Source organism: Blennius ocellaris, assembly GCF_963422515.1.
Source record: "Blennius ocellaris genome assembly, chromosome: 3".
NCBI lineage: Eukaryota > Metazoa > Chordata > Actinopteri > Blenniiformes > Blenniidae > Blennius > Blennius ocellaris.
In genome coordinates, this window is record NC_137652.1 from 3,829,168 (window position 1) to 3,856,081 (window position 26,914).

Sequence of the window (26,914 nt, forward strand, 5' to 3'; positions counted from 1 at the left end):
TTTGTAGAGATCAAAACAGAATTAGATTAAACGAGCTCAAGGGACGAAATGAACAGCAGGAAACTAGAATTTTTTTTTTATCATTTTAAGCACATTAAACATGAGAAGCTGCAGAGTAAACAAATGTTTTATTTGTTGCGCACGTGGAAGAAACGAAGTTGTGGACAGATTTGAAGACGGGTGTGGACATGAGGTGGGACTGTCGCTACCGGGGCAGCCAGGGACCGGCCGTCACCGTGGCAACCAGTGGTCAGTGTTCGGTAGCGTCTTCAGTCCCTGAAGCTGAAGTCGCAGACCAGCGACAGGTGGTCCGACGGGTAGCCGAAGGACGGGAGGCGGTTGGGGCCGACCTGCTCCTCGCCGGGCAGGTCCAGGACGGCGTCCACCCTCAGCGAGTCCCGGCTGTACCAGATGTAGTCCAGGGTGGCGCGGCACTCGCCGGTGGGCCGGATCTTCCAGGTGGTGAAGTCCGGCTCCCGGGAGCCGTCCTCGCTCAGCGCCTTGTAGGCCGAGTCCAGGCCGAGCGGCGAGGCGCTGAAGCGCCGGTACACCTCCTCGCTCGGGACGGCGTTGAAGTCCCCGCACACGATGAGGGGAACGCCGGGGTCCGCCGGGGGCGTCGGGACCAGGTCCTGGAGGTGGCGCAGGAGGTCCGAGCCCTGGGCGCCGCGCAGCCTCTCCCAGCCGGCGCGGGCCTTCAGGTGTGTGACGGCCACGCGCACGCGCCGCCCCGAGCTCCGGCAGCGCAGCGTCGTCACCACGGCGACCTGACGACAAAACACCGGGCGTTAGGAAGCGGGTCGCAGACGTTTCAGGTAAGTTTTGCGTTTCCTGTTGCGTCCGTTGGTGTGTGAATGTGATGAACTATGTAAGACGCTATTTATAAGTGACATTCCCCGTTGCCATGGCACTGGTTGCCGTGGCAACGGGGCCCTCTGAGTGCGTGAGCAGTTGCGTCGGACCGGTTCTGGAGCCGGACCCACCTGGTTGGTGTGGATCCTCATGGCCGACAGGCGGACGTCGGCGCTGTCCAGCAGCTCGAAGCGGGACCGGTCGAAGAAGAGCGCGCAGCCGTCGGGGCCGTTGTTGCCCTCCACGTACAGGCAGGGCGACCAGGGCTTGGGGCAGAAGTGGCCGCTGTAGCCCAGGCCGGCCAGGACCGGCTGCAGCGTGTCGTGGTAGTGGTCCACCTCCTGGAGGCAGACCACGTCGGGCCGCCGCGTCAGCAGCTCCTCCAGGATCAGGTACTTCCTCCGGGACCAGCTGAGGGCCTCCGGTGGACACCCGACGAACCCGTCCAGGCCTTCGCCCAGAGCTGAGACACGGAGACAAATGTGAGTGGACGACTTTAAACCGTCTTTGAAGTCTTTAAACCATCTTTAGTCTTTAAACCGTCTTTAAACCGTCTCTGAAGTCTTTAAACCGTCTTTGAAGTCTTTAAACCATCTTTAGTCTTTAAACCGTCTTTAAACCGTCTCTGAAGTCTTTAAACCATCTTTAGTCTTTAAACCGTCTTTAGTCTTTAAACCGTCTTTAAAGTCTTTAAACCGTCTTTAAACCGTCTCTGAAGTCTTTAAACCGTCTTTAGTCTTTAAACCGTCTTCAAACCGTCTCTGAAGTCTTTAAACCGTCTTTAAAGTCTTTAAACCGTTAAAACCTAAACTGAACAGTCGGTCAATAGAAGTCAACGGCTCGATGACATGATTCAACACCATTTAGAAGGTTGAAAGACCCATTTTGGATTTGTACAGGGCAGGAAGTGGAACGTTTGTCGAAGGTCCATCAGTACTCAGACACTTCACTGTCCACTAGGGGGCAGCAGAAGAAGGCCTACACACAGTGGTGGATCTCAGGGAGGTTTTCTATCGAGGCGTTACAACCTGAGAGGACGAGGTTTGACGGCGTTTGTCGTGTGAAACTGATCAGACTTCAGTATCTGAAACAACCGATGCTTTTACTATGACGACTCCGGCTGAAGCAGAAGCTCCAGCGGAGGACGGAAGCTGTAACGGGACCGCGGGGTGGAAATCTGACGCTAGCTCGACACGCGTCGCTGCACCGTGTAATTACATTCCATGCAGCTCGGCCGCGCGGTTTTCAGGAGCCGCCCACCTTGTGCCAGAATGTTCCACTGCATCACCCTGATGGGGCTGCCGGGGGCGCCGTCCCCCTCCCTCAGGTGCAGCAGCTTCCTGTGGAGGCGGGGCGTCCGGCCCCCCAGGGCCTCCTCGCACTGCCGGAGCAGCTCCGCCGGGTCGGGGGAACCGCCGCCGCCCTCGCCGCTGTGTGGAGCTTTGCAGAGGTCGGGGTCCAGGTAGGGGTGCGGAGGCTGGTGGGGGTCCACGTGAGGCGGGGGGTAGAGGAGGCTGTACAGCCTGGTGGCCCCCCCACCCATCGGACACACTGGAGGGAGGAAAAGACGAGCGCAGAGGTCAGTCGGCACGTCTGAGGTGTGACGGTGGAAGATTTAACCAGGCGGGTGTAATAACACGTTGTGCCACAAGGTGGCGTCGTGAGTCACTTGTCCTGCCTTCAGTACATGAACAGGAGGAAGAAGAAGAAAGAAGAGACCAAAACTAAAATTAACAAGAACTTCCAGAAAACTGCTGAAACTCACTGCTGCCACCCAGAGGACAGCAGTGGTATTACATGAATCTTACATGCTGTATAATAATGGACAAACATCTTAACATGTTTCGTCCCAAGTAAAACAACTACAATAAGCTTTGTGGATTATTTTTTTTATCCGTTTTTTAACAAAGTTAAACAATCAAACAACTTCAAAACGGTAAAACCTTTTACAGTAAAGGAAGCAGGAGACGTTCACTTTCAAGAAGCTGAAACGAGAAAAACTATTATTATTTTTTTAACTTAAAATAAACATCTAAGCCTGAGAATCGTCAGACTCCCCAACAACCACGACTGGATATCGTAATCCAGTTCCTCCAGGTCACGCCGGGTCACACGCCAGAGGCAGAAACGCACTGAAATCGAGGAAAAGCTGCAACAATTACGCAACTGCTCCGCTTTTAGAAACAACCGCTGAGTCCTGGCCTGAACCCTCGGAGGAGTTGGAGGAAAACTGTCATTCTAACACCGCTGGAATTATTTAATTTAATTGTCTGGAGAGACAAAACTATTCACCCTTTTTAACCACCAAATCACAAGTTTTCACAAGGTTGTAGTTCACTGAGGTTGTAGTTCACTAAGGCTGTAGTTCACTGAGGTTGTAGTTCACTAAGGTTGTAGTTCACTGAGGTTGTAGTTCACTGAGGTTGTAGTTCACTGAGGTTGTAGTTCACTGAGGCTGTAGTTCACTGAGGCTGTAGTTCACTGAGGTTGTAGTTCACTGAGGTTGTAGTTCACTGAGGCTGTAGTTCACTAAGGCTGTAGTTCACTGAGGTTGTAGTTCACTGAGGCTGTAGTTCACTAAGGCTGTAGTTCACTGAGGTTGTAGTTCACTGAGGTTGTAGTTCACTGAGGCTGTAGTTCACTAAGGCTGTAGTTCACTGAGGTTGTAGTTCACTGAGGTTGTAGTTCAATGAGGCTGTAGTTCACTGAGGCTGTAGTTCACTGAGGTTGTAGTTCACTGAGGTTGTAGTTCACTAAGGCTGTAGTTCACTGAGGTTGTAGTTCACTGAGGTTGTAGTTCACTAAGGCTGTAGTTCACTGCGCTTGTAGTTCACTGCGCTTGTAGTTCACTGAGGCTGTAGTTCACTGAGGTTGTAGTTCACTGAGGTTGTAGTTCACTGAGGCTGTAGTTCACTAAGGTTGTAGTTCACTGAGGCTGTAGTTCACTAAGGCTGTAGTTCACTGAGGCTGTAGTTCACTAAGGTTGTAGTTCAATGAGGTTGTAGTTCAATGAGGTTGTAGTTCAATGAGGTTGTAGTTCACTAAGGTTGTAGTTCAATGAGTTGTAGTTCACTAAGGTTGTAGTTCAATGAGGTTGTAGTTCACTAAGGTTGTAGTTCAATGAGCTTGTAGTTCACTAAGGTTGTAGTTCAATGAGGTTGTAGTTCACTAAGGTTGTAGTTCAATGAGGTTGTAGTTCACTAAGGCTGCAGTTCACTTCTTACAACGTTAAACCACCAGCACCAGGAGCAAAGAGTTTTCAAATACGTAGTTGCTTTTTCTGGAGCGTCTCGTAACTCGGGAGTCGTTTTCAGGTCACATTCACACTGAGACAAATAATTCACAGAAACAAACATTCCCCCTCGACTTCTCCCCGCTAAAGTTCCATCGACACAAACGAGAAACGTAACGCTAACCTGGAATAAAACACTTGAGCTGTCAGGTAATCATCATCGGTGACTTGTTGTTTACATGTAAACAACAAGTCCCACAAGCATTGAAACGTCAGCGTTTTCAGGTAAACGGGGCCACGATAGGTTTTCAGGGATCTGGTGTAAACATCACAAACTAACAAAATGTTCACGTTTTCACTTTTAAAAAAAAATGTATCAGCTGAAATCCTTAGTATTTCTTTTCAAAGCATTTTTTTTGATAAAAAAAAGTTCTGCTCAGCTGCACAATCCAGGGGAGGAATGATAAAACAGGCCACAACTAAAAAAGAAAAAACTTTAATTCCACCAGTGTTGATCGGCTGTTTTTTTTCTGCTCTGCAGCAGGAAAGTTCTTGTTTTTCTTCACTTTCCGTCAAATAGAAAACCGACCTCTCAATCCCTGAACACGGCTTTTAAATTCTACGCAACCTAACTTGATTAAAATGTCCAATTTCACTCGTTTTATCGTCCCCGTCGTGTGAAAGACAACCACCTTGGCCTCAGGCTTCACGCGGGGAAACAAACGCGCTAGAAACGCCGCCGTCGGCCACGGAAGAATAAAGCGTTTCTTTATTCATCGCGTTTCCGATCGTGACTGGGGAAACTCAAAGCCGAAGCGCTTAAAACGAAGAAACTGAAGCAAGTCGACCCGGCGGAGAGGAAAACAGACGCTGCTGCTTACCCATCGTTTCCATGGCGACCTGACCCGAGACTTAAAAAAAATCCTCAGAGAGGCTTCAGAGACGGTCCGGCGGCAGACGTGTGGATGAATGGATGAACGAACGAGCGAGTGAATGCGGAGAGACGACTTCCCCTGCTATAAAGCCTCAGTGACACAGTGGGCGAGAGAGAGAGGGAGAGAGAGAGGGAGAGAGAGAGAGAGAGATTAGGAAGCTCAGACGTCACCAGGCCAGATGGAGTATTACAGGTCATGTGCCGCTGGAGCAGAGAGACAAACTGCTGCACACACACACGCACGCACACACACACACACACGCACACACGTACGTGTGTGCGTGTGCGTGTGTGTGTGTGTGTGTGTGTGTGTGTATCTGCCTGATATGTCGCACTGACTTCACTCGCAGTTGCATAAAGTCACAACCTCTTTGTTTTTGTTTTCTACTTTGTGAGTCGGTTTAGTAACTTCCTCCGTCGCCGTGTGGAAACGAACACAAACGAGCGCCATTTTCAACAATGAGCTACTTTTCGGAACTATTAGATGTCATGTTGACGGCCGGGACCACACAAAAACGTTTCTTTTTTGATTTCTCCCGCCGTCGTTCTTAAAAAAATAAATATATATATATATATATTAAAAAATGTCCGTTCTACGCCACTGTGGACGCGGCTCAAAATGATGTAGTACATACGCCGGGCCTATAGGAGGCGCTGCAGCTGCCACAGAGAGAGACACCAAGAAGGAATCCTCATATTCAACAAATCCAGCCAACGGCGCCACCTGGAGGTTGTCGTCCGCCACTGTTGTTTAGTGACGTCACATAGGGGGCGGGGCTATCGGGTGGAGCGACGACGGCGACGTCGTTTTCAGCTAATGTGTCCGTCCTCAAAGCTGAGTCGTCGTTTTTCGCCTTCCTCCACTTCGGACGACATTAATTCAGCCGTTATAAAAGTCAGACTGTTGTTTTTTTTCACCTTTTTTGTTATTATCACTTCTTTTACACTCCTAAAAAAAAAAAAAAAAAAAAATGTTTTTGGCCCGCGAATCGTGAAGAGTTTAATTCAAGACGTTTTCAGCCTGGAGCCAAAATTCACACCAGATAAGATTCTTTGAAAACGTAACTTTGCTCTCATTTGAACTCGGAATTTGATTCAGTTGCTTTTTAGCTCGTCTGTATTTGTTTTCTGTATTTTTTTTTTTTTAAGCGTAGTAAACTGAGCAGAGGATCGGGGGAGGGGGGGGTTCTTTTCAATGCAGCGTTTTTGTGAAAACACGCATTTTTATTACAGAATTCATTGTTTTAAATGTAACAGTGGGGGGGGGGGGGTGATGTTTGTAAAAACATGAATAATGCAACAGCTACAGGAGACGTTTCTGGACATTTCACTGTATTTTTCATTCAAATTGTCTTTGTGTTGAGATTAGTGTCATTTTTTGTTTGTTTTTGTTTTTGGTAATAATTTAAACAATTCATTTTCATCGCACAAAACTCTGCATCGCAACAAAGGAAAACTTTAAAGTTGAAATGTAAATGTCGTTATGGCTCTATTTCGGATAAAGTCAGATTATGCTTTGATGATGCTTTGATCTAATCACCGCCACCGTCACCTAAGGTGACGGTGGCAGTGATTAGATCAAAGCATCATCAAAGCATAATCTGATTTTACGACCACATTAGATTTAGTCCAACAACAAAGAAATGACCTACCAGAGAGTTTCAACACGTAATCGGTTACCGCGGCTTCACTCTTGTTCTGAACGTGTGAAACAAAGAGCGGCGTTTGTTTCGGTCACATGAGACGGAGGAACAGTTCCTCCAGTGACGATCAACGCCGACTCGTCGCTCTGATTAGAGACGTTTGTGTGCGAAAAGCAGGCGATGCCTATGAAGAGAGCGACTGAAAGGAGCGTCTGGACCATGAAACAATATCAGGATATCCTGTTAAACAAAAAAAACCTCTTATTAGGATGTGTGTTTCCACCCTTTAGCTACGTTATGTGTTATTACACGTGTTATTACTATCAATTTAAATCTCCTGATGAGTTAATCACAGAATTCTGGAGGAATTGATCACAATGTTAATGATACAAAGGGAAAATTCCAAAGTAAAGTACTGTATTATCTGGACATGAATATCAGTCAAATCTGTAAAAAAAGACATTCGTCATGTTTTATTTTCCGCTGAGACGTGACTGATAATCTTCTTCCAGCAGCTTTTGTTCCAGAACCTTCTGTGAATTTGTTCTTAAACTTTTATCTCATGATCGGTTGTTTTCTTCACAAACGGCAAGTTTCTTTTCTCCAGTTCGTCACATGTTTCTCATCTTTTTTTTTCTTTGAATTGTTTCACATAGCTTTGCTTTATTGAGGCTTTTTTTTTTTTTTTTTTGCTCCGTCGTTCAAAATACAGTAAGAATGGAGGTTTTTCTACGGTAATGTAGCAGCGTTCCCTTTTTCACATAGTGACATCTAGTGGTCACCGGTGGTATGACAATACGAGTAAATAAAAAAACTAATCTAAAATACGAAATAAAGCTCCACATTTTCACTGAGATTGTATTAAAAATGTTTTTTTTGTGAAATACAGCATAAAGCAGTTCTATTTATTAAAGGACCAGTACAGATAATTATTCTAACGCTTCAAGGAAAAAAAAAAAAAAAAGTACCACTTTTAAATAAGCTAAACGATTATTTTCCTAATTTCTAATTATCATCAACAGCGTTTTGGGGTTAAACTTATTAGTAACTGCTTTTAGTTCCTACCTGTTGACTCTGAACTTAAACATTAAATTAACTTTGACTTTTAGAGTTTTAACTTGATTTATTCTCCTTTTTTGTGCCTTTCCTCTTTGTTTTTTCCTGTTTTAAGATTGTGAATGAGGCTTTGGTTCGCGCTGCAGCGGCTCACTGACCCACATCCCCACAAGTGAAAGGTAAATAATAACTTTGTTGACATAAAGTCTATTCAAGAACATTTTCTTCTCTTCACACCCACACGAGTTGACGCAGCGCCAGTCGGGGTTTTTTTGTGTGTTTTTTTTTTTTTTTTAACCTCAAACTGAACGACATTCATGTAAACCTGTTTTTTGGTGTCACGTCGCTGCTTTGACCTTTGACCTCAACGCTCCCTTCACTGCTCGGCCGCCACAAACCAGCTGGGGGCGTATCTTTGTCCAAGAGATACGGCGCTCTGTTTTGTTTTCTTTCTCGTCGCACGCTATCAGAAGAACTTCGACGGCGAACAGGATTTATTGTAACGGGAGTCACACACACGCACACACGCACCCACGCACGCACGGCAGTGACGTAAGCCTGAGGTTCAGTAACTTCCTCAAGGGCCTTTCAACACTCGCACTAAAACGGACTGTGCTCGGCGGCGCCGGTAGGCGTTTCGCCGCCGGACGTCAACATGCGTAATAAGAAATGTTGCGAAAGACTTCACGGGACGCCGCTCAAAGGCGTTTCCTTTGGAAGGTGGAAAGTTTCTGAAACTCTGCTGGTCGAGGCCAAAGATTCATGCGATGGAGGAAAAAAAAAAAAAACGACAACCTACCGTATTTTCCGCCCTATAAGGCGCACCTAAATACCTCAAATTTTCTCAAAAGCTGCCAGTGCGCCTTATAACCAGGTGCGCCTTATATATGGACGATTGTTCTACTCAAGACTGCTATTTCACAGCTGAACAACCAGAAGCTTTTATTTTGACAACTCTAAATTTGCAACCGGATCTTCAGAGCGGACCACACTCCGCACAACACCTTAATCACTCATGGTTGCACACCAACATTCTAACAAACCAAAATAAACTAGATGAAATAATTACTCCCTAAACTGGGGAACAAAAACACATAAACACAATCAACACCAAGCCCAACAACGACCCACAATAACCTCCAACAACACAAAACATGAATTTGTCGAAACATGAATTTGACAAATTCAACCTGAGCTCCTCAGTGCAGCCGATAGAAACTCCCATAATTCATTGCAGCTGTTTGTGGTGTTTTAAATGCAATTATTGGGGGTTATATTTGGTTTATGGTGTCGGTAATAATTGTGTTGTGTTGTGTTTTTGTTGCTTAGTTCATGTAGTTTAGTTTATTATTATTATTATTATTACCGGTAGTTGTAAGTTGTCAACCAGTAGTGAATAAGGTTTTGTGTGTAGTGTCCTCCTGGCATAGGCTGCAGGTAGGACTATCAAATTAAAGTGTGTGCACCTCTCTGGGTGTTAGAATCAGTGGAAAATGTAACCTAATAGCTTTGAGCTGTAAAGGTTGCTGACCACTGGTCTACTCCATGCGCCTTATACAGCAGTGCGCCTTTTATATGAATGAAGTTATAAATTATGTCAATTGATGTAGGTGCGCCTTATACACCGGTGCGCCTTATAGGGCGGAAAATACGGTAATCCAACCTACGTTTCCATCAGAGAATCAAAAGTCAGTCCAGAAAACGGGATTCCTCTGCGTAAAGACGTACGAGATCCTTGGATTTAAAGAGGCCATTCCATCAAAAAGCTGTTTTTTTTCACTCAAATGTTCTTATAAGTTTCCTGAACAGCAGCTTGGGAACAGGTTAGTGGATGAAAATCCCAGAAAAGGACCTGAACAAGTAAAAAAAACCCAACAACGCTCTGTTCAACACCACAGTCAACTTCGTTTCTCAAAACTCCGCCTCATCCAACCAAACTGGTATTAAATCATCCGCACAGAGAAAAAATACTGTTTGAGTTTCGCCACAATGTCACGAAGTGAGGAAAAAACAAAAAACAAAAGTTGTTTTGACTTAAAACAGTAGGAAGCTGTTTGTTCGTGGGCGAGAGCGCCGACTCGTCGTCTTGCACTGCGTCGCCGTTTATCGGGAAGTGATGAGACTTCGTGTGATTTTGAGATCTGAGAAATCATCTGAGGCGTCGCGACTTTTCCTTGAATTACTTTTATATTTTGGTTTCCCCAAACAGACGGGAGAGAATAACGTCCCGGGAAAGCACAAGACCCTCGTCCCACAGCCCAGTCCAGATGTTCCCGGTGCTCCACTTTTCACACACGCTTTGTTTTGCCTTTACAAATACCAATGAATGACCTTGTTTGTCTTGGCTGTTGAAAACAAACAGTATTTTTTTTTTTTTCTTGTCCGCAGTCACACAGTTCAGCTTTGGAATTGAAATCCTTTGTCGCATAAAACGGTTAAAAATCATTATATAAAAGTTGTGGTGACACTTTCTTAGAAGAGAAAAATAATAAACACATTTTATTTGAGTCATTTAGTCGTAAAGTAACACAATATTTATATATCTAGAGAGAGAGAGAGAGAGAGAGAGAAGGAGAGAGAGAGAGAGACTCAGAGATAGAGAGAGAGAGCAAGAGAGAGACTCGGAGATAGATAGAGAGAGAGAGAGAGAGAGAGAGACTCAGAGATAGATAGAGAGAGAGAGACTCAGAGATAGATAGATAGAGAGAGAGAGACTCAGAGATATAGATACTCAGAGAGAGAGAGAGAGAGAGACTCAGATAGAGAGAGAGAGAGAGAGACTCAGAGATATATATATATATATAGAGAGAGACACTCAGAGATAGAGAGAGACTCAGAGATAGAGAGAGACTCGGATAGAGAGAGAGAGACTCGGATAGAGAGAGAGAGACTCAGAGAGAGAGAGAGAGACTCAGATAGAGAGAGACACTCAGAGATAGAGAGAGAGAGAGAGAGAGAGACTCACCTTCTTCAGTCACACTGAGGTTTTCTCTTTGCTGCTCGGTGGCGGGCGATGGATGAAGGTGCAGCATGGATCTACCTGCATATGTTCTCTGTCTCTGTGTGTGTGTGTGTGTGTGTGTGTGTGTGTGTGTGTGTGTGTGTGTGTGTGTGTGTGTGTGTGTGTGTGTGTGTGTGTGTGTGTGTGTGTGCGTGTGCGTGTGCGTGTGCGTGTGCGCGCGTGCGTGCGTGCGTGCGGTGTAAAACCAAGGTCACAGTGTGTTCTGCCCCCTGCTGGGAGACGCCGCCGCCTTCGGGCTTCGCCGCTCAGCCTGGACAGAAGCAAAGTGAACACAACATGAACACTTTGTTACTTTCATTGACTCACAGCATTTCTCAAAAGACGTCTGCACTCTGTGATATTAAGATTATTGTCTCAATCATACTTACCGACACCTTATTTCTCCAACACATCTAGAACGTTCCACAGTGTTATTAAATCTCCCTGCAGCTGCTGGATTACTTGTTTTCAAGCCAATATTTGTACATGTATGACTTGTTGATTGTGTCACGTGTTATTTCCACATGATTTTAACACAAACAAAGAAATTGTATGTCACAATGTTTTTTTTACAGCCGGTGGACGATAACAAAAAATGGACTTAATATTACTTTATTGTCTTATTGTTTTGGAATGAAATACAGAAACGTAGACGAGCGACAGCAGGAGCTCCGTCGTCACGTGGAGGAAGTGAATCCAGCCAATGAGTCTTATGGGACAGAATCACGTCTCCTCCTCCGCCGTGGTTTTGTCTCCCACCCGCCAGCTGAAGTCCAGCGCGTCCAGCAGTGACCCCACGTGTCCGACCCGCCGCCTCCGGTCCTCCAGACGCTCCAGCAGCGCCCGGACGCCGTCCAGCAGGGCGGCGCCGCTCGCCTGACGGCCGTCGGCAAGCACCACCTCCCGCCTCCAGGCCTCCCGCAACGCCTCCCGCCGCTCCGCCGCGTCGCGGACGAGCCGCCGGCGCCGCCGCAGGCATCGCGCCCGGTCCCGCCGCGCCCGCTCCGCCTCCTCCGTCATCCACGCCGCGGCGAGCCGCAGCCGGCTGTTCTCCGCCCGCACCTGCTCCAGCCTGGCGGTGACGTTGTAGACCTTCGCCTCCGCGGCCCTCAGCTCCGAGTCCAGTTTGCCGAGGAGGAGCGCGCGGCGCTCCCGCGCCTCCTCCAGCTCCGCTTTCGCCTCCTCCCTCTGCCGGAGCAGCGCCGCCCGCTCCTCCTCCAGCCCCCGGACCGACGCCTCCAGCCGGGTCTTGACACCCACCAGCTCCCGGTGGAGCGCCGCCAAGCCCTCGTGCCTCCTCCGCCCCTCGCCGTGCCTCTTCTCCACCTCCTCCAGGAGCCGCTCCGTCTCCTCCACTTCTCTCCGCTTCTCCTCGTTCCTCCTCAGGAGGAGCTCGGCTTCCTCAGCGCACTTCTCTACGTCCTCCCGGTTCCTGTCCTCTACCTCTTTGTTCTTCCTCTCTGTCTCGGTGACGAGGCTCCCCAGGGAGTCGGCCTCTGCGTCCTCCGCCTCCTCTCGCCGCAGCTCCTCGCGCCTCCTCCTCGCCTCGCCGATGTCACACCTCATTTTGGCCTCGTGCTCCTCTTGCGCCCTCGCCAGTTCGTCCAGGAGCCGAGCGAGTCGCTTCTCCTCGTCCTCCAGCCGGGCCACGTTCTCCCTCTCCCTGCGGACGTCGTCACCCAGCTCCTCCCGGTTCCTCTGGAACGCCGTCTCCCTGACGGCGGCGGCGTCCCGGAGCTCCCCGATCCGCCCGTCCGTCTCCCTGACCTCCCGGTTGCACCGGACTATGGCGGCGATGCGCCGGTCCAGCCGGACCCCGGAACGCTGCAGCTGCTGAGAGACCTGCGAGTGCTCGTCTCGGACCCGGGCCTCTTCCGCCCGCCGCCGTCTGTCCACCTCGCGGGCCGCCGCCACTTTTTCCCGAAGACGCCGCCCAGACGCCCGAGCCTCTTCCGTTCCCCCCTCGACCGTCTCTATTTCTCCCTGGAGACGCCGGACGGCGAGCCGGAACGCCTCCTCCAACTCGGCGGGCTTCTCCTCCAACGTTTCTCCACGCCGGACGAGCTCGCGGTGCTTTTGAACCTCTGCCTCCAGTTCCTCCTCACAGTGACGCCGCGTCGCCAAGAGCGTCTGCAGACCGCTCTCCAGCCGGGACGTGTGGTCGGCGAGCTCCTCCAGCCGGGCGCCAGCTTCTTCTTTCTTCTTCTTCACGTCCTCCAGTTCGCCGCTTCTCCTCCCGATGGCTTGTCGCTGCTGCGTGATCCTCTCCTCCACGTCGTCCTCCTCCCTGGAGAGCTCGTCTCCCTTCGCGGAGGACGCCTCTCTCTCCAGCGACAGACTCTCCTGCAGCGACAGCCGATCCCGATGGAGGTCGGCGACGTGGGTCTTCATCTTCTCGGTCTGCTCCCGGGTCTGGTCCAGACGCTCCCGCAGGCGACCTTTCAGCGTGACCTCTTCCTGCAGACAACAGAGCAGGGCCTCGTGCTCCGCCTGCAGCTCGTCCCTCTCCGGACGCAGAGCTTCATTCTGCTCTGAGAGTTCCCGTTGTTTCTCCGCGGCTTCCTCTCCGAGCCGGGAAGACGCCCTCAGGTCTCCGCGCAGCCGGTCGATCTCGTCGGTGATGGGAGTCAAAGCTGCCGCCACCTCGGCTTCTATCTCCTCCCTCATCTTCTCGCTCACGCTTTGGATCTTGTGCCTCAGCTCGCTGTTTTCTATACTTTCCACCTCGAGCCGCTCGTGCGCGGCTCGTCTCTCCGCCTCCAGCTCGCTGACCGCAGCCGCTATCTGTGCCAGGTGTGGGCGGGCCTCGGGCCCGAAGCGGGCTCCGTCCTCCGCCAGGTCCCGGTCCAGCTCCTTCAGGTGCTCCAGCGCCACCAGGACGGCCGGGAAGTCCGGAACCAGACAGGAGGCCATCGAGCTCCGGCCCGGTCCACAGTCCAGAGAGCTGCGTTAAAGCCCAGGGAGCCTCTGTTGCCATGGAGACCGTGTAAATGCCGTTACCTGGCAACCAGGAGGACGAAGAAGCGCGCCGCGTGCTACGGAAAGCCCGCCAGGTCAAAACAAACCTCCGTTACCGAACTTTGAGCCATAAATGTGGCAAATGTTCGCGATAAAGTGTGTCACAGTCAGACAAAGTGAAGTAAAACTAACGTTTAGACACACGGACACGTCGAGAGGCGCTCTGTTCCGCCGGCCTGGACGAACACGTTCACTACTAAAAATATCCGACTCCACACGCGTTGTAAATGATAAATAAAGCGTTATAAATGAGAGGAAATTGATTAAGTACCTGAAAGCTGTGGAATCGTTCAGACCTCATGTCCCGGAGACAGTCAGTATCAGCGCAAAGTCCGACCAGGCTAGCAGCTAACAGCTAACTCTGCAACACGCTGTCAACAAGGAGCCCGCGGGTTGCCAGGTTAGCAGAATACAGCGCCTGGAGGTTGCCGGATTGGAAGCCAAAACATAAACAAAACAGAAGTTTTTCAAATTAAAATTCTTACTCTAAGAATAAAGTACGATTTCATGTTTTATTTTTTGCAATTATAATCTAACAATGTCTGAAACTACTGCATTTGTGCAGGGGTCGACAAAAACCGATCTGGCAACCTTGACCGTCGCAGCGTACTGACGTCAGTCTGCAGTAAATGACGTAATACATAGAAACAAGACGCATAGAAAACATAATGATAACTGTGTGTCAACATATCGCACGTGTTTTCAATTTTAGAAAAGAAAATATTCAGGATTACCGGGGTAACAAATTATTATTCATAATAAGAAGCTAATTTTACACCAAAAAATATTTTCAATGTTGTCTCCACATAAAAAAATGCACTCGTCAAATAAACTGTGATTGCATTGTAAGATAATTATTTTTCATCCCCCAACAGAAGGTGTTTGCACCTTAACATGACTGCAAAGATGCGGCTTGATTTTAGCTGTTTTAAAACAAAGATTTGTCCATATTTGCTCAGTTATCGAGTTCTAGGTCTAAAATATCTGTAATGGGAGCTGCAGGCTTGCAGCGATGCTCGTGCGCGTGCAGACACGCACATACACGAGCGCGACAAAAAAAAAAAAAACATGGATCTGGTGACCAAACCGAGGAGCAAGTCCGCCGTGTGGCTGTATTTCGGGCTGAAGGCGGACGACAAAGGACAACCGTTAAACTCCGGGGAGGCGGTTTGTCGCTTGTGCAGGAAAATCGTGCTCGCAAAAAGTGGGAACACCACGAATCTAAGAAGCCACCTGAAGAGGAGGCACCGGGCAGATTTCTTCGACCCTCCTTCCTCTGCCAGTTTGGGAGGATTCGAGACTACAGGTAATGAATGTCCCTGCAGATACACATCAGGTCCCAGTTTCTGCTTCAGCAAACCTCCAGCTCATGTTTATGTCTTCATCTGGTCAAAAAAAATATATATATATATGTATAGATACTGAGTCTCGTTGCAGTCAGATGCGTTGAAACAAGGAGAGAATTCAAACCTGCAGTACCAGAGACATTCCAGGCCCAGAGACCCTCCAGAACCAGACTTTGACACATGTGCCATAAACTTTACATTTCCTGGTGGGGAAAATGAGTTTTCCAAAATCATTGTCTCACCCTGGAAGTCGCTGGTCAGTCTGGTCAGTCTGGTCAGTCTGCAGAGGATGAATAAAGAACCGGGGTCTGTCTTCCTTCCTCTCCTCGACCCCCTCACCTGCAGAAAAGCCGCAACCTCTGAGTCAGTTTTCTGCAAAAGTTTCTTCCTGTTGAGGGAGTTTCTCCTTTCTCCTGTTGCTCCTGTGGATTTGTTGGGTTTCTCTCTGTTAAAAGCGCCGACAAACGTCTGCGTTGTATTTGGTGCTATAGAAATACAGTTGAATTGAATTGGGACAATGTAATAAAAGAGAGCGAGATCTTGAACTCGGGACACAAGAGACCGACTCTCATTGTTCTCCAGTGCCTTTACCTGCAGGTTCCTGGACGCCGGGACTTGAACCGGGCACCGCCGCCTCGTCGTGACTCACCCACCCCCCCCCCTGCTGTGCTCCTCCAGGATTAGACCTCAACAATGAGGAGTTCTTCGAGGACGTTCCCCTCCTGCAGTCGGCCCCGGCCCCCTCCCTGTACGTCCCGGATGCCGCGCTGCCGCCGGGCGGCGAGCCGTGGCCGCAGGGCGGGCCGTTGTCCCGGGCCGCGCTGTCCCTGCCCTCCTGCCTCCGTCTCGGGGGGGACGTGTTCTCGGGCCCGCCGGGCGGCGGCGGCGACGCCAAGGTGTTCGCCAAGTGTCTCCTGCAGCAGGGCGTCATGTTCGGGCCGTTCGTGGGGGAACTGTGCCGAGGAGCGACGCCGGCCAGCCTCCAGCACGCCTGGGCGGTGGGTTCACACTCGGGGAGGGGGGGGGGGGGGGGGACACACACGCTCCTGCACATTAACGTCCCTCATCTCGGGACCGTCCCGCCACCGGGACTTGATTCAGACTTCAAAACACATCGGCTTGTCTTGAATTAAGCAGCAGATTCGTCCGACTGGCCAGAATCTTTCCAGAAACAGAGAGACTCCAGCACAAGTTTACATTTTAATTCCATAGAGGAAGAATAGGAACAGTAGAACACCAGAATCTGCATAAAGAAACAAGGATTTATTTGTTTTTTTAGAGTAGAACTCTAAACGTGGGTATTTTTACCGTCTCATACTTGAGAGGTTCAGGTTATATGAACTACAGCCTCAAAATGTACATAGTAATGATCAAAAAGAGCAGCTTCAGCAACAGACTGATTCAACCTGCTGCTCTAAGGAACGTTACAGGAAATCCTTCCTGCTCATGGCAATAAGACTTTTTAACTCTTCTACCTCCGTCAGAGCCTCAGTCCTCACCACCTGGACTAAATTACATTGATACTTATATCATATATTTCATGTGGCATATTGCATGTACATATAAATATATTTATACATGTGCAAGTACACTATTACATTGGTATTATTATAAGTATACTATTACTATTGGTATTATTATTATTATTATTATTACTGATATATATATATATATATTGTTATTTTATTGCTACCATTATTATTAGTACTATACACGAGTATTATACAGTATTACACATTGTTATTATCTGTATTATTGTTATTATTATTATATAATGCCTACTTCTAATGGCTCTGCCACTGCACCTTACTATCTATTTATCTTGCGTTTATCTCCTGCTTATTTCTAAGTGCCCATGTTCCGTTCTGTGTTTTACTTTATGTCTTATACCCAGATATTTTTATTTTTTACTTTTATTTCTATTCTATTGTATTTTATAATATCCGTATGTACCAGATTGCTGCAACAAAACAATTTCCCTTCGGGGATGAATAAAGTAATTGTCTATCTATCTATCTAAACCTGGCTTTTACTGTTGAAATGACAAATAAAACACCTTGAACTTTGAACCTAAAGACATTAACTGAAATGTTCTCCTCCAGATCCGCGACGAGGCGGCGTTCGTCTACATCGACGCTTCTGACGAGAACAAGTCCAACTGGATGAGGTAAGAAGGACTCGGCGTTTCCTCTCCGTCCCTCGTCGGTTCTGGTCGAGTGCCGGACGCTGGTGTTTCTTTGCAGGTACGTGAGGTACACCAGCAGCGAGGAGAAGCACAACCTGGTGGTGTTCCAGTTCTACCGCCACATCTACTACCGAGTCTCTCAGCCGGTGGCGGAGGGGGCGGAGCTCCGGGTCTGGATCGGCCGCGACTACGCCTCCCTGCTGGGCCTCGGGACGGGTGAGTTACCGACCACAGACCCGCCTGGAGCGTTTCATACCGAGACACAGTGAGAGAAAGAATCTTTGATGATTTGGATTCATTGGCACACATTATTTATTTTTTACCATTTTAGTGACATTTTTAATTTTTGTTTGTTTTTTTTTTAACTTTTTTTTTGTGATTTTATTTTATTTTATTTTATTTATTTATTTTTTATTAAAGACATTTTTAAATACATTACAGTCATTCCAATGTGCTTTTATAGAGAAAATAGAAAAGTGACATTAAGGGAAAAGTATATTTACTTGGATTAATTGGTACACATTATTATTTATTTTTTACCATTTTAGTGACATTTTTTTGTTTTTTTGTAACTTTTTTTTGTGATTTTATTTAATTAAATTTTTTATTTATTTATTTTTTAATTTAAAAAAAGACATTTTTAAATACATTACAGTCATTCCAATGTGCTTTTGTAGAGAAATTAAGGACATTAAGGAAAAAGTATATTTACTTGGATTCATTGGCACACATTATTTATTTTTTACCATTTTAGTAGCATTAAGGCAAAAGTATATTTACACAGCGATGATCTGCAGGTCCTACCTCTTTATTGCACAAAAACAAATTCCGCATGAAGCGGCTCTCTGCAGATTTGATGGACGAGCTGATACACGTCGGGTTTTTCTCCACTTTTTTATTTAATTTTTACACAATAATTAATCTTTCACACCAGATTCAGGTCGACTTGAATCTCTTCCAGATGTCCTCGGAAGATCCACCGTCTCCTTCCATCAATACTGCGATCGTCCATTTGTAGCCGACGTAATTCCAAATGGTGTTTTCAGACGAGCTCGCCGCTTTGGATCAACATGGTGGTCGAGCGTCGTTTTCCCGTTTTGTCTCAACAGTTACGAACCGTTTTGAAAAGACGTACAGGAACTGTTTTTAAATTTCTACTTGTGACCTGTGACGTCGGCAGGAAGAGGAACCCCCGCTGGGCTCAGTACAAACTGAATCCAGTGGGGGGGGGGGGGGGGGGGTCGTTCACCGTGTGGCTGATCTTCTCCCTCCGGTTTGCGTGGACAGGAGACAACGTGAAGTGTGAAGTCGGGGACAAAGAGACGGCTCTGCGTCTCCTGCAGGACATCCAGCTGGTCACGCTCCCCGAGGCCGGCGGCGCCCCCCCGTGGTCCGACCACAGCCAGTCGCAGAGCCCCATGCCCGTCGTCGGCGACGCCTCGCCCTTCCCCCCCGCCGCCGCCGCCGCCTTCTTCCCGTCCTCCAGTTCCTGCGCCACGGAGAAGTACGACTTCGTGCCGGGAACCGAGAGGCTGCTCGCCAACGCCGCAACCGCCCGGAACAGCCCCTGGTACTTCTTCGGCTACGAGCCCGACCCGGCCGGCCGGCCGCTGGACCGCGGCACGGCGGTGTGCAAGCTCTGCATGGAGCGCGTGGGCTGCGTGGGCGGAGCCGCCGACCTCCAGCACCACCTGACCAACAAGCACGACCTCCGGCCGCGGGACGGCCACAAGGACCGAGGCGCCACCGCCGGTAAACTCTGACCTCCGGCCTTCTACCGAACCGCAGGGGGGGTCGTGATTTATCGCAGTTTGGTCTTTTGCAATATGTACGCGTCCTAATATTGATCTAGTGATACGTTTTGATTCGAATACAAGCAAAAAGGCAAACATTGACTCACGCTGAGCTGCGTGGAGAGAATTCTCAGGACGAGCGCTGCGACCTGCAGAACAAGAAATCGGTTTTTATTTTTATATATATATATTTATATATATACTTGTCTATACACCCGTTTAATTATTATTGTCATTATTATTACTTAGTCATTGTTGTGGTTACTGTTATTTTCTAAAATCACTATTGCTATTACTTATCCTATTCATGTTTAATTTAATTTAATTATTATATTTTTTTCTCTTTTCTTTTGTTGTTTACTTTTTACTTTACATTCGCAGTATTTCATTATTATATTGCTGTCAGAGACTGTGTTCTATTGTTCTTGCTATTTTTATTGTTTTTAAAAAAAGAAAAAGAAAAGGATATGATATGTACAATATCCTATGTGAACATTCAATATTGTATTTTTCAAACAAAAAAAGATAAAGAAAAAAAGAACTCAAATCGGGAGAATTCATATCTTGGATGTCATCGTGCATCTCTAGAGAAACTACGATGACGTGAGCGGCACAAAATTTCAACTAAATGTCTTTATTTATTCCAGGATTTGTTCATTCATAATCAACTGAAACACTATAATTCTTTTTATAAGGAAGTTTTTCCCAGTTCAAAACAACTAAAACAACCCAAGAAGTAATTTCGACTGGCCTCCGGAAAATAACTAGATTTGAATATCTTGAGAACAATAAGCTATAAACTTTAACAACAGTAGAACACGGACGTTCTAGTGGACAGGTGACCAAATTGGATTATTATTATTATTACGGTGACTGTCAAAATAAAAGTACCAGGAGAATCTGGACCGGGAGTCGTGACACTCCGAAGGAAACGCTGTTCTGATTGTCTCTACTGAGCATGTGCAGAACTACTAGTTACTCCTGCCGTGATGACCGGGGGCAGCAGGAGTGTTTATGCCCGTTTCCACGACAACAGAGTCATAACATTTTTTCCAAAAAGTTGTGTTTTCAGTGCCTCTGAGCACCATCGTCATGTAATATAACTCTTACTTTTTTCCCCCCCAGCAGCTCCACTTCGCTCCCTGCCGCTGATGACCTCCAGCAGTTTGGCCGCCGCGCTTCCCCCCGCGCCGTCGGCTTCCGTGACCGACGCCATCGCCAACTTCCTGCGGGTGGATCTCCACCCCCCGGCTCTGACCGAAGGCGAGGGCTTCAAGCAGCTGATCCACACCCTCCTGCCCGCCTGCAGGGAGCTGCCGTCCCCCGACCAGCTGGAGACCCTCCTGAGGGACCGCCACGCCAAGGCGAAGGCCGACCTGCTGCAGCTGCTGAGGGGCGGCGGCGGCGGCGGTGGCGTGGAGCAGGTGAACGACTACACGGCCCCCATTGAGTCTGAGCCCCGGAGACGGCGGCGCCGCCCCGGCGGTCGGGGGGACGTCCGTCACTCCGTCACGGTGAGCGTGGACGTCTGGCTCCACAGCTGGCGGGGCGGCGCCCAGCGCTACCTCACGCTCTGGGCTCACTTCGTCGACCGTCGCTTCAGCGTCCACAACGTGGCGCTGGCGACCCGGAGGCTGAGCGACGGCGGGGCGGCGGAGAGCCAGGCGAGGGCGACGGCGGAGGAGTGGGGGATCTTGCGGCCCGGCCTGCTCCTGCTGGGCGGGGAGCGGGGGAACGGGAACGGGAGGCCGGCGGAGGGGGAGGACGCCGCCGGGGGCGCCCCGCACCCAAACTCCACCACCTTCCTGGAGAGGGACGACTCGGCGTCGCCCGACGAGGCGCCCGGGCTCGCCCCGCCGGCCGGAGGACCCCCTCCCGTCCCCTGCTTCTTCGGCGCGGTGAGGGGCTGCGTCGAGGAGCTCGTGCGGCACCCGCTCGTCTCCAGAACCCTCCGCCAGGTCCAGGCGTTTCTCGCCGCCCTGTTCCTGCCGGCCGCTCGCGGTTCGGGCTGGCACAGGTTTCACGCCCGGAACGTTCTGCGGGGCCTGACGAAGCGGGAGGCGGCCGGCCTGGAGTCGTGGGCTCACTGCTCGCCCACCTGGAACCGCCTCTACCCGCTGCTGGACACGCTGGTCAAGCACAAAAGTGTCTTTGTGGACTCGGTCAGAGGGGACAAAGGCGAGGTTCTGCCCCACGAGGACTCGGAGTCCAGTTCGTCCGGCAGCTGCTCCGCCACCTCCACCTCCAGCGTCCCGTCCCTGCGCTCCGACTGGCGGGTGGTGGAGGACCTGTGTCTGGTCCTCAAGCCTCTGGACGTGGCCTGTCGGACCCTGGCCAAGGAGGACTTCCCCCGCCTGTCCCTGGTCAAACCCATCCTGACCGGCCTGCTGTCGCGCCACCTCGCCCCGCGGCCCGCCGACTCGTCCGCCGTCCTGACGGAGGCGAAGAGGATCGTGAGGCAGCGCCTGGCCAGCTGCTACGAGAACGCCGCCGTGAGCCGGGCGCTGAGCGTGGCGTGCGCCCTCGACCCGCAGTTCCACGGCCTGAGGTTCATGGAGGCGAACGTGAGTCTGCTCATTCATTCATTCATTCATCGAGATTATAAGTCTATATTTATACTAAAACGCGGAAAACCAGCTAGTCTTCATTTTGGGCCACTAGAGGGTGCTGTTGTTTGTTTTCATAGTGAAACCACACGGAGAACAATAGTCTATAAACGACAACAAAGGGAGAACACTGACCTCCAAGTGGACAGACCACCAAGTTGTATTCTTATTACGGTGACTGTCAAAATAAAAGCACCAAGTCCCAGGAGACTATAGAGTCACGACACTCTGGAGGAAACCTCGTTCTGATTGTCTCTACTGAGCATGTGCAGAAGAACTATTTACTGAGGCAGTGGTGGACATCGCGGGGAGTGTTTCCGCCGTCGACATGGAAGCTGAGTCGGAGCGTTTTTAAACTCTTTTCAGAGGCTCTGAGTTTTGTTGTCATCTAAACCAGTGTTTTTCAACCTGTTTTGAGCCAAGGCACACTTTTTTCTTTGGAAACGTCTGGAGGCACACCACCACCCTAAAATGTTAAAATGTGAAACTCTGTAGCCTCTATTAACAATATAAAGTCTTTCTCATCAAAGGTTTATCAACAGGAATCAAATAAATACAGAAAAAAAGTATTTCCCAATGTCTTTTTTTAATAGTGACTCCCTCAGTGTGAAACCTGGACCTGATGGATGAAGAGCTGAGATCCTGGTTCACATTGTTCCTTTTCAAAAACTTCTCCATCACTGTCACTGACACAGTACTTTGATACAAGATGGTAGCAGGAGGTGGAGATTAACCACACTGACGTCTGTCACTTTACATTTCACCGGCAAAGTTCTGTGCTGCCCTCTAGTGGTGAAGAGTATTTATACATGATTACTCTGCAACACACTGCGGCTGTGAGAGCAAATGTTTTTTTTGAAAAAAATATGAAATTGGATTTATTTCCCACGACACACCTGACTAGATTTCGCGGAAACACAAGTGTGCCGCGGCACAGTGGTTGAAAAACACTGATCTAGCTGACCCCCCCCCCCAAAAAAAAAAAACTACCACTTGAATATGTTGAGTAAAACAGGGTCTCAGTTCTCCTGCTCTACTGTTCCTGTTCCACCGCAGCCCTTTGGTTTCTGGCGCTGCCCCTTCTGTTGCCGTGACTCGTGTTCCTTCACAGAGCTTCTCAAGCCTCGGGAAGTTTGACCGGCGTTGAAATGTTTCTGTCCCGATTCCCTTCCAGGAGCGCAGAGACACTTTCGACTGGCTGAAGGAAGAGGCGGTGCGGATCGTGAAGGAGGACCGGAGCAGGAGTCGGGGCGAGAAGCGCCGGCGGAACAAGAGAAGCGTCTCTCCGGGCTCGCCGGAGTCCGACCGCGACTTCCTGCGGAGGAGCAAACGCCTTAAAGAGACTCGACCCATCAGCTTCAAGGAAACGTCTGAGGAGGAGGAGGAGGAGGAGGAAGAGGAGGAGGAGGAAGAGGAAGAGGAGGAGGAGGAGGAAGAGGAGAGCGACGGGAAAGAGCCTGACGAGTCAGAGTCCACCGGGCCGGGGTCTGGCGGCGACCTCTCCGGGATGGAGTTCCTGCTGGGAGACCTGTTCTGCTCGGCCCCCCGGAGCCGGCCGGGCTCGGTGGAGGACACCCTGGACCTGGAGCTGTCCTCCTTCAGGGCCGACAGGGGGGCGGCGCTGGGCGTGGAGCCCCTGCAGTGGTGGAGGACCAAGGCCGCGCAGTTCCCCCTGCTGGCCACGGCGGCCCGGGCCTACCTGGCAGCGCCGGCCGCGGCGGGAAGCACCGCGCTGGACTTCGCGGAGGACGGCGGCGCCGCCCACGGGAAGAGAGCCAACATCCCGCCGGAGAACCTGGACACCATCCTGTTCCTCCATCACAACAACGTGCCGACGACGGAGGGCGGACAGGCGGCGGCGGCGGTGAAGAGCGACGCCAAGAACGGCGGGAGTTAGAAAGACGACGTCGCCTCCAAAAACACCCGGGTTTCAGCGACTCGGCGCCACGTTGGTTTAAGCCTCGCGGACTTTATTCGAAATGAAATCAAAGTGTTGAAACCGCGTGAGAATCTTCCGGAAGGGGGGATGAGAAACGAGAAGGTTTAAATATAAAACTGATGCAAATACGAATTCAAGTTTAGAGCTTCAGTCACATTATTCCCACCACAGCTTCTCAACTCAACCTCATTCATTTTCCCAAACCAAATATCTTAGTATTTAGTTTTTGTGTGTGTGTGTGTGTGTGTGTGTTTTAAGACGTATTTGCTAACAGACCAATAAATTCCATGTGTTGCTCATGGGGCTGCTGTCGAACAATATTTCCCATTCTGAAAATACAGAGGGTTGCATATTTGAAATGTTGAGGCTGACCGCTTTATGTTTGGGCTCCTTTCAATTCCACCTTGTACCTTTTCAGCATGTAGTGCCTTACTTTGTTCTGAAGTTGTCGCAAAGCTTCAGCGTATTTTTCCACCATAACTGATGTAACGTTGTCTTTTTTTTGAAGTATAAATAACCGACTGCAGCGTGTGTGATCACTCTGCACGGTTACCACCTGCCTTTTTATTCAGCATTATTAGTAGTTTCTGCTATTCGGTGGATCAGAAAACAGATGACCTGAATAAAGAACAAACTAAAAGAGACGGTTTTCCTTTCTGACTGTAGATCTGCTGTACTGTGATGTTGGACATCGTTTGCACAATAGAAACTCGGTAGCACAAAGGCTGTATTGTCCTAAACTGTGATATTGTTGAAACGACCTTAAACATGCAAGCTCACGTGAAGCAATTGTACCAGAAGGGTTTTAATAAATGCATTGTATTATCACTGGATCGACGCCTCTGGTGTTTTTGTCTTTGAGAAGAGTGGGAAAGGAGCTGTCACTCACCCAAATGGTCATCTTTGTTAAATATAACTTTAAAAATGCACTTTCCAATGAGAGCTTATGCTATTACGGGCTTTACTACGTTGGAAAAAGTCCATAATTGTTAATTTATTGGCAGGTATTGGCCACTATGTGGTCGTTTGTTAGAATTGTGTTTTTGTCGTTGAGCTTCCGTCTGTCCATCCATCTTCTTTCCCTCTTGGTCCATTTGGTGTTGCGGTGGCAGGAAAGAGACATTATTGATTTGAAGGATTGGATTTCAAAGTATATTTGACAAATTTGGAAAGATTATTGAGTATATTTGGCTCAAAAACATAAGATATTAAGTATATTTGACACACAAAAAACAAACATTTTGCAATGGGCGAAATGGGTGGCTGCTCAGAGCGCAAGAACTCAACAGGGAATGTATTTCTGAAAACAAAGTCTCATTCTTTCAGTCATGACCCGAAGTTCATGACCACTTCATCACAACGGCCCGGTACAGTGACTACATTTCTTCAGTGCCCGCTGAAGGACAACATCATCTGCAAAGGGCGGACACTTTATTTAAAAAAAAAAAAAATTTTAATATCGATCTCAAAATTCTGAAAAATTTTTTTAGGAAATGTTTAATCCAATATACGCGAATAAATAATAAGATTAATTAATTAATAAGTAATTAAAAAAAAGAATATAGACGGAATAACAACGTTTTGACGTGACGTCATTATTGTTTACTTCCGGGTTGACTGTCATGGCGCCGCCCTTAACATTCGTATGAGGAGACGAGGGGCTTTTAAAACCTTTTGGGGAGGAAAATAAACCCCCTCCTGACCCTTTCTAGCGGGAGTTTAAAGCTTTTCAAAAAGCCGCGATGCAGTTTAAAGACGTCCGGAAGTGGAACAACAGGTTGTCCTTCGGTTACGCGCTCGGAGTTTGGACGATGATCGTCTCGTTTGGTTACCTGAAATACACCGGGAAGTACGACCAGGCTCTCCGTGAGGACACACACACACACACACACACACACACACACACACACACACACACACACACACACACACACACACACACACACACCTTCAGAACTGTTCGAATGGCTAAAATATATTTTTCTAGTTCAATAAAATGCTTTTAATATGTGAAACCGCTGCATCAGCAAAAAAGAGGTCTGAAATGTGTCAATTGGTTAAAGTGTACAAATCAGGTCAAATACCTAAAATAGGCTAAAGGCTTTCAAGTATCTCACTGCATACATTTCAACTTAAGTTATTTAACAACCTTTAAATAAACTGTTATAATGAAACGTGATTTATTTGAGATTGTTGACATGAATCTGAAGGTGTAACTGCACTCCTCTGCAGTCACACACTGATTCCCGCTTTCTTCGATCACATATTAACCCAAAACTGTGTTGAGGCTACAGAGACGGAACTGAACCTGCGCTCCTCCTCCCTGTTTCTCCTCAGAGAAAGCAAAAGAGCAGGAGGCCGAGCCGGACGAGAACACGGTGGTCCACACCACCGCTCACACAAAGACCATCATCATCTACAAGAAGGACTTTGTCCCGTACACAACACGGATCTACAACTTCCTGTGGCCGTCCAGCGAAGAGCCTCCGAGGGCGGAGAGCGATGCTTCGCGGCCGGACGAGGCCGACAATACCTCCAGTAGAGTTTAAACTGTTGGGACTTTATTCTGGTCGGAAGGAAACCCGGCGAGGCTCGGCCAAACCTATGTGTCTCTCCGTCGTGATGTCTCAATAAACTCGTGCACTTTTTGTTTTTCACCATGTTTCCATTTGAATCTGAGCAGTTGTGATGGTGCTCAATGGAATGTTCCACAGATAAACTGCGACAGGGACTTTAAACGACGCAAATAAAAGAAATATCGCAGAAGGAAAAAAATGAAATGGATACACACACTATAAAACCACAAAATAAAAGAGACAGCAAATGAAAGGGAAAGGGAAGAGGCAGAAAATAAAGCTAATTAAAAATTGTCCAAACTCTACATGCTGTACATTTTACACCCTGCAATATTTCATTACTTTTAAAACCAGCAATTAGAGGAGGAAAATAGTTGCAAATACTCACAAGCTTTAATCCAGTTGTATTTCACTGGTGCTCTGAGTATTTTTCTTCATGCTTTAGTATATTTTACCTCATGTGGTGTGACGAGAAAAATCTACATTTGTTTACTCTGGAGTCATTTTTAGTTACTTTAAACTTTTAAAGACTGAATGTCTCATCATCACAAGGTTTAAATGTAACTTACACTTTGAGTAAAATAAGATTCACAACAAGTACTACTTTCTCAGTCTATTGTTTCACAGTACCTGTACTTGTAATGGAGTAAACTCTGAGTAGAGTAACTGTACTTGAGTGCATATTTTCAGTGAAGCGCAACTTCAGCCGCTCGAGGGCGACGTCATCACGTCG

General features: G+C 48.4%; 3 protein-coding genes across 5 annotated transcripts; 2 read left to right on the forward strand and 1 right to left on the reverse strand.

Annotated features, from left to right (window-relative positions):
* Position 1: 1 nt before the first annotated feature.
* Positions 2 to 14,103, reverse strand: LOC308149102 (nocturnin-like). Of its 2 annotated transcripts, XM_080520757.1 has the most exons (5): positions 14,008 to 14,103; positions 10,683 to 10,989; positions 2,113 to 2,403; positions 984 to 1,315; positions 2 to 767 (listed from the first exon to the last, which is right to left on the reverse strand). In XM_080520757.1, the coding sequence occupies exons 2-5, from the start codon at positions 10,747 to 10,749 to the stop codon at positions 270 to 272; spliced, it is 1,188 nt and encodes a 395-aa protein (XP_080376883.1). In that variant the 5' UTR covers positions 10,750 to 10,989; positions 14,008 to 14,103; the 3' UTR covers positions 2 to 269. The 2 variants fall into 2 exon arrangements, with proteins under 2 accessions (XP_080376883.1, XP_080376884.1); XM_080520758.1 differs by lacking the exons at positions 10,683 to 10,989; positions 14,008 to 14,103 and adding an exon at positions 4,966 to 5,064.
* A 629-nt stretch (positions 14,104 to 14,732) lies between these two features.
* LOC308149098 (uncharacterized protein) lies at positions 14,733 to 24,427 on the forward strand. Of its 2 annotated transcripts, none has more exons than XM_080520742.1 (7): positions 14,733 to 15,042; positions 15,761 to 16,080; positions 17,185 to 17,249; positions 17,326 to 17,483; positions 18,555 to 19,019; positions 20,186 to 21,624; positions 22,841 to 24,427. In XM_080520742.1, exons 1-7 carry the CDS (start codon positions 14,805 to 14,807, stop codon positions 23,561 to 23,563), a joined length of 3,408 nt encoding a protein of 1,135 aa, XP_080376868.1. In that variant the 5' UTR covers positions 14,733 to 14,804; the 3' UTR covers positions 23,564 to 24,427. The 2 variants fall into 2 exon arrangements, with proteins under 2 accessions (XP_080376868.1, XP_080376869.1); XM_080520743.1 differs by having other exon boundaries at positions 20,189 to 21,624.
* Positions 24,428 to 25,233: 806 nt separating this feature from the next.
* LOC308148739 (small integral membrane protein 26-like) lies at positions 25,234 to 26,262 on the forward strand. The gene is made up of 2 exons (XM_080520320.1): positions 25,234 to 25,471; positions 25,943 to 26,262. Exons 1-2 carry the CDS (start codon positions 25,348 to 25,350, stop codon positions 26,152 to 26,154), a joined length of 336 nt encoding a protein of 111 aa, XP_080376446.1. The 5' UTR covers positions 25,234 to 25,347; the 3' UTR covers positions 26,155 to 26,262.
* The last annotated feature ends 652 nt before the right edge of the window (positions 26,263 to 26,914 follow it).